We start from the raw sequence: 13,947 nt of genomic DNA on the forward strand, positions 1-13,947 counted from the left end.
TAAATAATTTTTTTGGTGATTATCAAAGAAATGCACAATTAACATAGGAAATGAAATGTGAAAAAATGTAAGAAAAACCAAAGGGAAAAAACTATATAATCCTACTATCCAGAAAATGATTAAGATAAACATGTACAAATACTGGAGAAAAAAGCTTAGAGTCTAAAAATAAATACAGACTCAACCTTCACTATGAAATCTTTCTGGGGGAACTCTTGCTTACATGAGCCATATATACATTATATACTTCATGTTGCTCTTCAAGCAATCCTTGTTCAACTATAGGAGGCTGAAGCCTGGTCTGTCTGCTGTCAAGTTTTGCCCTCATGCTCCTTTCTTAAAATCAGTTCGGGCTGGATGTGGTGGCTCACGCCTGTAATCCCAGCACTTTGGGAGGCCGGGGCGGGCAGATCACTTGAGGTCAGGAGTTTTTGAGACCAGCCTGGCCAACATGGCGAAACCCCATCTCTACTAAAAATGCAAAAAAATTAGCTGGGCGTGGTGGCGGGCACCTGTAATCCCAGCTACTCAGGAGGCTGAAGCAGGAGAATCGCTTGAATCCAGGAGGCAGAGGTTGCAGTGAGCTGGGATTGCACTACTACACTCTAGCCTGGGCGACAGAGGGAGACTCCATCTCAAAAAAAAAAAAAAAAAAAAATCAGTCTGGTGTAGTTTCTGCTTGGTGTGCCCTCACAACTCATGTTCTTACACTGAAAAGATCACCTTAATTTTGGACAAACATTCTAAGCATAACTTTTCATTCTTGCTCTTTGTCCAGCCTCTAAACTGGTAAGATTAAATAAACACTGCAAATTCCTCACCACCTCATCCCTGCTTCTTCTGTTTATTAATAGAAAGGCACAAATTATGAAATAATTTGCTAAAATCAGAATATCTTACACAACTTACTTTGAGAGAAACCAAATTTATTTGATAAGTATTTTTAAATGAGTATTAAAACTTAATTCTGAGCAAAACGTGAAAGTAGTCTAATGATCAATGGGATCAAGTCTGCCATTTATAATTTTTTTTAACAACTGGTAATCAATTTATTAAAATAGTTGACTTAAGCATCTGCAATGGTGACTTTCACCTCAACTCCTGGCTCAAACTGATGGAAGCAATCTGCTTAACAATCTCAGAAGGACTGTGCAAGTCAATGAGTCGCTTGTGGATTCTCATCTGGAAAGGATTCCATGTCTTAGAACCTTCACCACAAGGAGTTTTTCTTGTAGTGATTCTCAAAGTCTTGGTAGGTATTCGAACTGGTCCTTTCACTTGGAGATTCTCTGCCTTTGCTCCTCTGATGAAGTCAGCACACACCTTTTCCAGGGATTTTATGTTGCGGCTCATTAGAGTAATTCAATTTCAGTGAATTGCCACCTCCGGCTCCACGCGTGTTTTTCCGGTAACCTTCAAAGCCATAGCTGCTGCATGGCTTCCTGACTGACTTGTTCCTCGGCGAGAGCGAACAGCAGTGAGTAAGGAGCAGGAGCCTGCGGATCAGCGATCCGCAGCACCTACCACCGTGACTTCCTCAAAGAGTGGCCATTTATAATTTGTAAAAGGACACACACACACACACACACACACACACACACACACACACAGATAATGGAGAATTAATACAACTTAACACATCCCTAAACTCAGGATAAAAATAAGAAGTGGCTGGGCAAAGTGGCTCATGCCTGTAATCCCAGCACTTTGAGAGGTCGAGGTGGCTGGATCACCTGAGGCCAGGAGTTCAAGACCAGCCTGACCAACATGGCAAAACCTGTCCCTACTAAACACATAAAAATGAGCCAGGCATGGTGGTGCATGCCTGTAATCCCAGTTACTTGGGAGCGTGAGGCAGGAGAATCACTTGAACCCAGGAGGCAGAGGTTGTAGTGAACCAGAATCGCGCCACTGCACTCCAGCCTGGGCGACAGGGCGAGACTGTCTCAAAAAAAAAAAAAAAAAAAAAAAGTTTTGGCCACAAGTGGTGACTCATGCAAGTAACCCCAGCACTTTGGGAGGCCGAGGTGGGAGTATCACCTGAGGCCAGGAGTTCAAGACCAGCCTGGACAATATAGCAAGACCTCATTCTCTACCAAAAAAACTTTTAAAAATTAGTTAGGCATGGTGGCATGCGCCTGTAGTTCCAACTACTCAGGAGGTTGGGGCAGGAGGATTTCTTGAGCCCAGGAATTCAAGGCCCTAACTCTGGGGGCAAAAAAAAAAGACAGAGTCTCGCTCTGTCACCCAGGCTGGAGTGCACTGGCACCACCTTGGCTCATTGCAACCTCTGCCTCTCAGGTTCAAGCGATTCTCCTGCCTCAGTCTCCCGAGTAGCTGGGATTACTGGCACCTGTCACCAGGTCTGGCTAATTTTTGTATTTTTAGTACAGATGGGGTTTCACCATGTTCGCCAGGCTGGTCTCAAACTCCTGACCTCAGGTGATCCGCTGCCTGGGCCTCCCAAAGTGCTGGGATTACAGGCATGAGCCACCGTGCCCAGCCAAAAAAATACATTTTTATAAAGTAGGCATTCACCTCAGAAATCCTTTGATAATGTTTGAAGCAATACCAGTTTAATACTGTTTAAGTCCGTTTCCTCTATTATTGTGGTTCAATCGTTTAGTGACTTGGAAACCCCCAAAATATGGGTTTTTTTGAATTTCAGTGCCTCCCTTCTTCCTAACACACTGGTGCAAACCTCATACGGAGCACACTGAGCTAGCAGGCACTGCAGTTCATGGCATACAAGTGAAAGAAAGCGTAAAATGGAAGAAGCAGTCCCTTCAAATGGCTAAAGGTGGTGCAACTTCAGACATGAAGATCAGGAAATGGAAGTAAAGGGGAAGTGGAAGAGAAAGGAGAGAATGCCTGCTGTTCTCTCTAGTTTAGGCATCAATGTGCCTGGAGGCACTGCTTGTGCCCAACTGTACAAGAGGGAGCAAAAATGTTTAAAAGTTAGCTAATGTAAACCTAACTTACAGATATGACCATATAAAGCTAAACAAATTATAAATCAAAGCCTGCTAGAATATATGTAATTACAAAGTGTACATTATACTTGCCCATATAATTAAATGTTTTTAAAAGAAAATAGAAAATACCCTAATACCTTTTGTGAGATCTACTCTACAATAAAAACAGAAAACAAACAAAAAAAACCAAGCATAATATATTAAGACTATATCCATCAGGTAGAGAAAATTTTATTAAATCTAACGACACACATAACTGTCTTCCTTGAATACATGATTCAGTTTAACATGTACTTTAGGCCTGAATTATTCTTTTTCATATTGCATGTGGTCATACATCTCACCATAAAATTGTAAGATAATTTTAGTTTACAACTGTAGACTAGAATGCACAGACTATTGCTCCACTTGATAAAATCTGAGAGGAAAAAAATAAGTCTTTGAATGATGTCATTAGTTTCAAGCTCAGTTTAGCTATTTCTTAGTAGATTAGAAATTTCTTTTAAAAGGCTCATGTTTAATTTAAAAAAAAAAAAAATCCCCACTATTTACTGTAGCTACATCTGTACATAGCAGATGCTCAATACACATATTAAGTGAATGAACTCACTAATAAATGCTTACTTACCTTCTTACCAGTGAGGTCTGTTTAAGAACTTAACAAAACATCAAATTTAAGGCAAACTTTTTAATCATTAAAATACTAAAAAGTAAGCCAGTTTGCATTAAAAGGCCCATGTTAGCCAGACAAGTCCCTCTGTCTCCATTACCTCCTAGTTCCTAGGACAATGCCAACAACCTCCCTCCAAACCTCTGTAACTTTACGACATATCAAAAATAGTGGAGATGAAATCTATTTCTCTCTTTTTATCTAATAAGTGCCCTAAAGAATATTTACTTTTCAAAGGCAGAAGAGACACAACTAAAAAGTTTCAACCTAACCAGGCTCTGGCCCCAGCAATACTACTATTAATGTATGTATGCCCTATCAGTGTCTACCACTGTAAACTCATGCAACCTCTAGTACATGCACCTGGTAAAATCTTTTGTTTAAATCAACACATGTGGCCCCAGTTACAGTAATCACCCTTCCACTTTATCAAATGCACCTAAAAATATATTGTCACACACAGATCAGTTACAGTACCAGTAAGAGAAACCATAGTAAGTTATAGTTACAATTCCAGTTAAAAAGGCATTTTTTTAACTTTGATATTTTGACTTTGAGTTGAAATTCAAATCATTAAAATTAAATGCAAAAATGAAACAAAAAACTAATGGCTCAACTTCCTTAATATCATACAACTAATTCAGCCAACCATAGTATAAACTATGAGAATCTTAACACATTATCTGTATTTACCTTAATAAACTTATTAGATATATATAACATCTCAACCAATATCCAGACTGTTTTTAAAGAATACAGTAGTATAGTTTCCTCTTGAAAAGAAATATTCTCTGCAGGAGAGGAAAGATACTTAGGAGCCTTGGGTGTCAGGGATCTCACAAAGTCAATGTCGACCTTATCCATAACCACCATCATCTACCTCCAGTTAGGAGAAACCTGGGGAAGTCCACACAAAGCACAGAATTGGGAGGACTAAAGTAGACCGCAGGGAGAGGAGGATAAAACACCACCTTCATTTGGCACATCCTTTTATAACTAGTATCAACTATAAATCTAAATTTTTTGTTGACAATTTCAGCATATATGTGGGCTTTTCAAATAAGAACTTGACTAACACCAACAGTTAGCTGTATACACTTGAAATCTCTCTCTGTAGCTTGATTTTCCTCCTGAAAAATAAAGGCAATGACACAATAGTCCGTTCTTTCTGGCCCCAAAATTCAATGATAGTTTCTAGAGCAAAGGTTCTCAAACGTTCTAGGTTCACGGCACTCTCAGTATCTCAGTAGTTTTCTCACAGCAGCCCTAGGCCAGAAATAATAACACTTCCACTTATTAAGTAGTCAGTAGCCATGTGAAAAAACAACTTAGCTAAATTTCAACAAATAATGTTTTTACTTCATTCTTAACCATAATTACTTGTGAAATGTGTATTACTGCACAACTTTTCAAACCTTGGAATCAGAGTGGACCCTGCTATCCTCTTTGCTGCTGCATACTGACTTTTTTGTGCATTTTACCACAGCAACCGCTAAAAAACCAGCTTCACAAAGACATATCATCTATAGAAATGTAGCACAATCTTGAAACCATGAACTATGTCAAGGCAGTAGTTCATCTGGCAACCAGCAAATTTCGGCTACCACTGTATCCTACTTGAAAATTTAAACTATCAGATGGAGTTGGCAACAATGCTCTAGGGTGCCTTGATGCAGTTTGGAAACCATGATCCTATGGCAAGGTATATAATTTTGTGGCTTTGGACTCAGACTTGGGTTGGAAATCATATTCTACCATTAACTATAGAATCTTAAGCACCGTAATCTATTGAGCCTCAGTTTCTATGCCTGCCAAATAGGAATAATACTATCAACTTCAGAGAACAGTTGCAAGGAACTAAATCCATGTCTTTAAACTCTTGTACACCACAACTCTTTCCCAAAAAGACTCAGTTCAAATCTTGTTGGCTGAGCCACTATCATTTTATCAGCTATTTGAAACAGGCTGAAAGTTTGTAATAGCTGATAAAACGATAGAGGTTCACCCAACCAGCCAACTTTGATGATGATATCATGGTTCATCATCAAAGTTCTGAAAATCTTTTCCCTGCACAGTAACAGCATTTCACCTGCAGAGACTTCTCATTTGCCAAGTGTTCTGAACTGTGTAACATTAATTAATAATTATTCTAAGATCACCTTATGACAGGATCTATTATTATCAGTCCCCTTAGCAACTCTATACCAACGGTAATGCAGTGGCTGAAATAAATGATCCTTCTTAGCCCAGGTTACCTGTCATTTTTACTTACTTAGTGAACCACTATTCAATTAAACTGACTCTAATATTGTATTCCTGTGATATTAATATAAACTAAATGCACTGGTCAAAATACTTAAAAGAAATGTAGATTCAAGCAATCTCATATACTACCCAAAATACCACGCCATCCCAGAAAACCTATGCATTTCAACCTGGACAAAGAAATTACCAAAACAATTTGCTAGCCATCCTTTCCCCAAATGCCCACAGTTCGTTCTCTGAGAGATACATTACTATCACTTCCCAAGGCATCCTAAAAGCAACTTACTAAGGCATCCTACTTCACAATGACTACTTTCTTAAAAATTAAAAAACGGGCCAGGCTTGGTGGCTCACGCCTGTAAAGCACTTTGGGAGGCCAAGGTGTGTGGATCACGAGGTCAGGAGTTCGAGATCAGCCTGGCAAACATGGTGAAACCCCGTCTCTACTAAAAATACAAAAATTAGCCGGGCGCGGTGGTGCACACCTGTAATCCCAGCTACTCGGGAGGCTGGGGCAGGAGAATCGCTTGAACCTGGGAGGCGGAGGTAGCAGTGAGCCCAGATCCTGCCACTGCATTCCTGCCTGGGCAACAAAGTGAGATTCCGTCTCAAAAACAAATAAAAATAAAAACATAAAAAAGAATGTAAATACAATTTGATAATGAAATTACTACAATGGGAGCTTAATTTTTAAACAAATTCTGTGAGAAGCCTTTATATAATGTAATTAGTCACCCTCCTATTTTGTACTATTTTTTAAATTAGCCTTTTGTAAGCCAGTTTGTTACAGGTAGAGGGGATGTGGACAGGTAAGAAGACATTAGTAGGCTTGTATTATAACTGCTGTATTAATTTGAGTCTTCGGTAGCCATAACATCATACAGATTCTTTATAGGTAATATTCTGAAGAACTTCATACTTGGCGCTTCCTAGCAATGCAAATAAATTCAGTTAACAGAAACTTCTTCATTTACATAGAGAATAGAAGAGCGACCCTGCTTTCTTGGAAAGGAAACAGCTATCTGTCTTGTACAATACCCAGTCCACTTTGGCCAGCTAATATGGACAAAAAAAGAGACCTATTTGGAAAACGTTTCTTCTCCAGCCAAGGGCTGTTTCCAGATAAAGGCAATGCTCAGAGTATAACAAAAAAGCCTTCTCTGAGGAAAGAAAAGTGCCAGAAAAGGAGAGGCAGGGATCGGGAATAAATGGGGGTGAGTATAAGCACTCAGTGTGAAGGCTGGAGGCAGCAGGCGCAGCGCTGAGATGCTCCAGCAAAAGAACCAGCAGCAGCAGCAGGAAGTTTCAATGGGGCCGGGCAGAGCATGCGCCCTGCACCCGCGCGGTGGCCTTATGTGGAAGGAGCACCACTTGCGAACACCAATAATAGACCAGCGGCACCAGAGAGAGAAACATGAGCAACAAGCACCTTCTTCAACTGTTTCCCCCTCCGTCAGAGCCCCTCCTCCAGCCTACATACTAACCACCCCACCCTACCGTGCAAATGGGAGGGAGACGACTTCTTCGCCTGAGCCCGGCTGCCAAGATGAAGGGGGAAGGGATTGGAAAAGTGGGGAGATGCTCGTCTATTATTTTGGGGGAGGTGGGGAGAGGAAGGAGAACTATGGAGGAGGAATTAACCCTCTCCTCTCCAAAGTGGAGCTGAACCGACTTCGCCCCCCTACCAAGAATGGAGAAGAACCCCCTCCCGTGGGGGAGGAGCAGACAGACCTCCCCACTCCAAGGAAGGAGTTTTAGGGGTTAAAGCAGCCCTCGAGGGGAAGGGAAAAGGGACAAATCTCTCGGGGGAGTTCCCAACAGAGGGAGGGAGAGTTGAGTGTCCGCTGGCCCCCGCCCACCCAGGTGAAGGGAGATAAGGAGGTGTCCGGAGCAGCCGAGCCCAGCCTTCCCCGAGATGGTCGGGAAGACTGGTGGGAGGAGGGGAGGGAGTAAGGGTGGGGAGGAGGAGAAAAGCGCAAAGCTGGCCGGAACCTGCGCTCCCCTTCCCCCGCCGCCAAGGGGGAGACGGGGTGGGGGGCCGCCCTCCGCCGCGGAGAAGCAGTCCCCGGGGCTGTCGACCGGCACAATGACCCCTCCCCGCCTCCAGCCCACACCTAGCCCGCAACTCCTCCACCTCAGCTCCCCGCCCGGCCGAGTGGCCCTAGGGGGCCTCCGCCCCGCCTCCCCACTACCTAAGACCCCGGGGGCTGGGCGGAGAAGACCAGCCAGGCGGAGTTGCGTCCCAGAGGGAGGACAGATCCGCGGAGGCCCGAGCCGCGAAGAACTGGGGCGCTTGTGAAGAGCGGAGAGCAGGAGCGCGCTAGGGCCGCTTCCCGCCGGGCGTTCGGGCCCCTCGCTTACCTTCTCCGTTGCCGACGTCCGGCGGCGGCGCCTGCAGCACCCGCTCCAGCTCAGGGAACGGCAACTCAGGCAGGTCTAGCAGCGGCCCGTAGCGCTCCAAGAAGGAGCAGACTACGGCGAAGTTGGGGCACGAACCCGGGCAGCCCGGAGGAGCCATCACCGCCGCCGCTGCCGCCGCCGTCGCCATTTTGAACTGGAGGATGGAGGAGGAGGCGATGGGGGGGCGGGGGAAGTTGGGGTGCCGAGGGATGGCAGGGCAGCCTTACGGACGACAGGAGGCGCTCTCAAGTGGGCTCCTCTGCGGATCCCAGCGTCTCAGGGACGGCTCCGCGATCCCACAATACATCGGCGGCCCGGAGCAGTCGAGAACCGAGTCAGACGGGAGACAGAGAGGCCCTCTGCGCCTTTCACTTTCCGCCCTCTTTCCGCCCCCTTCTCTCCTCCCCTTCGGGCTTGCCACTGCCTCGTGTGACAGGGGGAATGAAAACAAGGGAAGCGGGGCGGGGAGGCGGGCTGGAAGCGGGAGGGGCGGGACTTCTCGAGAACAATGGCCAATGGACGCAGAGGGGGCGGGGCCTCGGGCGCTGTTTAACTGCAGGGCGTATTCCCGGAGGGCAGTTGGGGAGCGCAGATCCCGGAGCAGCGCTGGGAGCGTAAGTGCGGGGAGAGCACTGCGGCGTTTGGGAACGCAACTTTGAGGAGACAGTGCGGTGGGTGAGTTTTCGGGGGATCCTGAAACTGGGCCACGAGATGGTGGAGAGGTTGAGGAGAATTAACAGAAAAAGGGAATAGGGCGGGGGAAAGCACAGTTGTGGGAGAAGGTTGAGAAGGGGAAAGGTAGAGAGGTGCCCTTAATTAGGGGCTGAGCTGGGACCTCTGTAAGACGTCTCTGTGGAAGTTTGCCGACGCGGTATTGTTCTCTGCTGGGGTACAGGAATCGCAGCTTTGCTGGAAAAGCAGGATCTGAGAGAACGGAACTCTGGGGGAATCGTCGGAGTGAGGAGTTGGGGCCCTGCTGGGAGAAGAGGATCTGAGGAGACCAGGCTCTGCTAGGGGGCCATGGTGTGAGGGGAAGGGGTTCTGTTCAGGGACCAGAATCGAAGTGTGGGCTGGGACTCCATTGAGAGGCCGAACATGACAGGAGACGGTGGAGCAGCGAAAAGTTTGTTAGAAGACAGGGTTCCACTTCGGGGCGGGGTGGGGGGCAGTGAACATTCCCACAAAGAACGCCAGAGAGAAACTACCAATAATGTAAAATAGAATGTACAGCCTGAGAAGCAGTACACGTTATGCTTAGAAGCCTGAGCTTTGGATTCAGCCAGGCTTGAGTCTACTTGGGTCTACTTCATGACACTGTGGAGGTTTCCTTATTTCTTTGAACTCCTTAGAGTGGGATGATAGTAGTACCTATATCATACGGTATTACTAGATAAATCACAGTAAAGTGATTAGCACAGTGCCTTAGCACATAGTGAGTACTTAAAAAATATTAGTTATCAAAAAGGGAGTTCCTATAATTTAGACTGAATTCCGCTATATTTATTTAGTCTACAATTTATTACTTTGAGAATTTTCTGAGTGCATTTAAAACTTACGTAGTACCTAATTCCTAAAAAGAATTTGGCCGGGCGCGGTGGCTCATGCCTGTAATCCCAACACTTTGGGAAACCGAGGTGGGTGCATCACCTGAGCTCTGCAGTTCCAGACCAGCCTGGGCAACATGGTGAAACCCCGTTTCTAGTAAAAATACGAAAATTAGCTGGGAATCCTTGGGAGGCCGATGCAGGAGAATCCGGGATTCTCCTTGAACCCGGGAGGCGAAGGTTGCAGTGAGCCGAGGTCGTGCCACTGCACTCCAGCCTGGGCGAGAGAGCAAGACACCCCCCCCAAAAAAAAAAGAATTTGAAGCAAGGTACAACACAAACCATGTAAAAAAGAGAAATCTGTAATTATCGAAAGATAAGAAATAGATGGGCAAATAATTATATGAGTAACAGGGAAAATGGTCACACAAACACCGAATTTTTTTCTTCATTTCCAGGTTTTAAAAAGGGGAAAAACCATAAGGGTGTGTATTATTCCCATTATTTAAAGAAAGAATACTCAATTTATCAAGAGAAAAATTCTATATTGTAAGAAGAATTTATTGCCTTGAATAGTGATTCATAGTCTTGAGTAGTATACAAACCGTTTTTAAAGGAAAAAAAGTTGTTTTGAAACTTGGCAAATACTTTTGAAAATTTCACTGTAAGAAATACTGATGTAAGAAATGAAAGTCTAAAGAACACTGTAAATGTACTTAATGCCACTGAAGTATACACTTAAAGTGGTTAAAATGGCATATTTTATGTTACATGTATTTTACGACAATAAAACAGTTCTTAAGAAATTAAAATCCACCGGGCGCTGTGGCTCACGCCTGTAATCCCAGCACTTTGGGAGGCCGAGACTGGCGGATCACGAGGTCAGGAGATCGAGACCATCCTGGCTAACGCGGTGAAACCCCGTCTCTACTAAAAATACAAAAAATTAGCTGGGCGTGGTGGTGGCGGGCCCCTGTGGTCCCAGCTACTCAGGAGGCTGAGGCAGGAGAATAGCATGGACCCGGGAGGCGGAGCTTGCAGTAAGCCAAGGTTGTGCCACTGCACTCCAGCCTGGGCCACAGAGCAAGACTCCGTCTCAAAAAAAAAAAAAAAAAAAATTAAAATCCTACTTCAGGAAAATATCTTTATGGTTATGAATTATCACTGCCAAAGAAGTTTTAATTTAATGAGTGGGAAAATATTGTTTTTAAGCAGTTACTGAAATGAAACACAAAACCAAACTAAAACATTTTTATAGAATTCCCAAACTGGCAAGTATATATCTCTTGACCCTGGGGATCTGAAGACTCCAGTTTAAGAATAATCTGGGTGAGGTGGGGTGGCTCATGCCTGTAATCCAAGCACTCTGGGAGGCCGAGCAGGAGGACCCCTTGAGCCAAGGAGTTCGAGACCAGCCTGGGCAAGGTAGTGAGACTTCATCTGTAATCCCATGTAGTTGCCACTGCACTCCAGCCTGGGCGACAGAACTACACCCTGTCTCAAAAAAAAAAAAAAAAAAAAAAGGAATAATTCCACCCAGAATACAGTTTTAACAACAGTTTTGTGGAAACATACAAAGACTTTCATATGCTGGTTACTTAACTGACCTTAAATAAAAGCCAGGTACAGGATATTTTAAAATAAAATTGTATCTTTGTGAAGGAATTTCTATGGAAAGAACCTTCAAACCTAAAAGGAAGATTTATTATGTGAACCTTGCCTGTACTTTCTATCTTTGCTTCTAGCTTTTGCAGCACTTCACTTCCCACATTCCAGTGAGGTTGTGAAATAACATTCTAAAAAAGAAATAAAGCTTTATTACTATAGTTTTCTTTTCTCACTGCTCACACTGTTAGTCAAACAGAGACTGATAAATAAAGGTTAGAGTTTCTGCCTTTTCTAATCTAGATCGGCACGGAAACAGAGTCCTTTGGCATCAGAAAGTTATATCCACCCAAAGATAAGAAGTGTTTTGCTACAAAGCAAGGTTTAAGTCATGCCTTCCTTCACTAAAGTCTGTTCTTGAAAATAAATGACACACACCCATAATGCTATCATCACTTCTTGCTTTCCTGGGCTAAAAGAAATTGTGGAATACAGAGCTTAACGACAATTTATGTAGTTATATAAGTGAGTTATATTTATCAGACTGGAATGTAAAGGTGCAAAAAAGAGTAGCTATTTTTAAAACCTGTATTTGATTTATTGCTACTGCCATGAAGAGGCCTTTAAATAAACATTAAGTTACACTTGGTTCAACTTTGTTTATGAATAAGAAATTTCTTAAGATATTTCAAATTTCATGTCCTATTAGGGGGAAATATTTTGCTCAATTAGAATTAATGGCTAATTTATTAAAAATACCAAAAAGTCAAAAACAACCCAAATATTCATCAACAGAAAAATATAAATTGTGATATACTACTCAGAGTAATACACACTGTTGATATACACTACAGCCTGGGTGAATCTTAAAAACATGTTGAGTAAAAGAAGGCAGACACAAAAGAGTTAGGTACTGTACAATTCCATCAATATGAAGGTCAAAACTAATCTGTGGCAATAGAAATCAAAGTAGTTGTTTCCTTTGAGCTTGGAAGCGTATTGACTAGAAAGGGGCACAAGGGGACTTTGTAGATAGTTTCTATATCTTGATTGGCAAGTTTATTTCTCAAAATTCATTGAACTCTATATAAACACTGCATTCAACTAAATGCAATGCAATTATGCTTCAATTTTAAAAGTTAATGGTTTATCCTATATAATCCCAATTAGCATTGGTACCAGTCTGCCTTTTATCAAAATTTATACACATTTCTGTCTCCTTCATATGTTATCTTTGCATTTGTTACACAGTTTTTTGTTTTTTTTTTTTTTTTTTGAGACAGAGTCTCACTCTATCACCCAGGCTAGAGTGCAGTGGCGCGATCTCGGCTCACTGCACGCTCCAACTCCTGGTTTCACGCCATTCTATTGCCTCAGCCTCCCGAGTAGCTGGGACTACAGGCGTCTGCCACCATGCCCAGCTAATTTTTTTTGTATTTTTAGTAGAGACGGGGTTTCATCGTTAGCCAGGATGGTCTCAATCTTCTGACCTCGTGATCTGCTCACCTCAGCCTCCCAAAGTGCTGGGATTACAGGCATGAGCCACCATGCCTGGCTGCTTTTTTTTTTTAATGGATATTATAAGCTCAGTAAATGTATATTGAGGCAAACTGAATTCCATTTTAGAGCCAATTTGGGGAATTCCTAATCAAGGATGAGCAAATTAGGTTTATCTAAAACTCACTTTAAAAAAGCTAAAACAAGCTACGCATGGTGGTTCAAAAAAGCTGAAGGTATATGGACATAATATTACATGTAGTGAAAAAGCTATTAAGTGTCAACAGAAATAAGAATCTCTACTCTTTGAGATAGTTTAATAAGAAGATGTATGAAAATAAAAGGAAGCCCTAATACAAACAAGATGTAAACCAACCATTTTCTGGATATTTGTCTTGATAACTGAATTCTGTGTTACAACAGAATTCTATTCATTGAAGAAGACACCTTTAGAAGTGTCTTACTACCCTTTTTTTTTTTTTGAGTCAGTCTCACTCTGTCGCCCTGGCTGGAGTGCAGTGGCACGATCTAGGCTCACTGCAACCTCTGCCTCCTGAATTCAAGTGATTCTCCTGCCTCAGCCTCCCAAGTAGCTGGGATTACAGGCAAGCGCCACTATATCTGGCTAATTTTTGTATTGTTTGTAGAGATGGGGTTTCACTATGTTGGCGAGGCTGGTCTCAAACTCCTGACCTCAGGTGATCTGCTCACCTCGGCCTCCCAAAGTGCTGGGATTACAAGCGTGAGCCACCGTCTTACTACCCATCTTTTTTTGAGACTTATGCATGAGTCTATTCTCTGACAAGCCTGGCTAAGATTGGTTTCTCTGATGGAGTAAAGATTTTTACTGAAAAGAAAAATGAGTGGGGGGGCCAGATGCAGTGGCTCATGCCTATAATCCCAGCACTCTGAGAGGCCGAGGTAGGAGTTCAAGACCAGCCTGGTCAACATGGTGAAACTTTGTCTCTACTAAAAATGCAAAAATTAGGTG

At 43.2% G+C, this 13,947-nt stretch overlaps 2 protein-coding genes and 1 pseudogene across 22 annotated transcripts in view; 1 reads left to right on the forward strand and 2 right to left on the reverse strand.

The window, feature by feature from the left end:
• The window catches only part of RSF1 (remodeling and spacing factor 1), a 154,096-nt gene extending 145,321 nt beyond the window's left edge, over positions 1 to 8,775 (reverse strand). For 2 of the 3 annotated variants that reach the window (XM_009246859.4, XM_002822278.5), the window contains exon 1: positions 8,272 to 8,775. In XM_009246859.4, coding sequence (XP_009245134.1) covers positions 8,272 to 8,458 — 187 coding nt within the window. In that variant the 5' untranslated portion in view covers positions 8,459 to 8,775. Of the gene's footprint in view, positions 1 to 7,407; positions 7,528 to 8,271 lie in introns of those variants that run through there. The other variant, XM_054526063.2, reaches the window with a different exon arrangement.
• Positions 981 to 1,943, reverse strand: LOC129048940 (small ribosomal subunit protein uS10-like; annotated as a pseudogene).
• An 83-nt stretch (positions 8,776 to 8,858) lies between the features above and the next one.
• The window catches only part of AAMDC (adipogenesis associated Mth938 domain containing), a 97,076-nt gene continuing 91,987 nt past the window's right edge, over positions 8,859 to 13,947 (forward strand). For 4 of the 19 annotated variants that reach the window (XM_054526070.2, XM_054526073.2, XM_054526078.1 and 1 more), the window contains exon 1: positions 8,859 to 8,985. The gene's annotated coding sequence lies outside the window, so the exon portion shown is untranslated. The remainder of the gene's footprint in view (positions 8,986 to 13,947) is intronic. The other 15 variants (XR_010141739.1, XM_054526069.2, XM_054526067.2 and 12 more) reach the window with 8 other exon arrangements.

The sequence above is a fragment of the Pongo abelii genome, chromosome 9 (genome assembly GCF_028885655.2).
Source record: "Pongo abelii isolate AG06213 chromosome 9, NHGRI_mPonAbe1-v2.0_pri, whole genome shotgun sequence".
In the NCBI taxonomy this organism is placed as follows: domain Eukaryota; kingdom Metazoa; phylum Chordata; class Mammalia; order Primates; family Hominidae; genus Pongo; species Pongo abelii.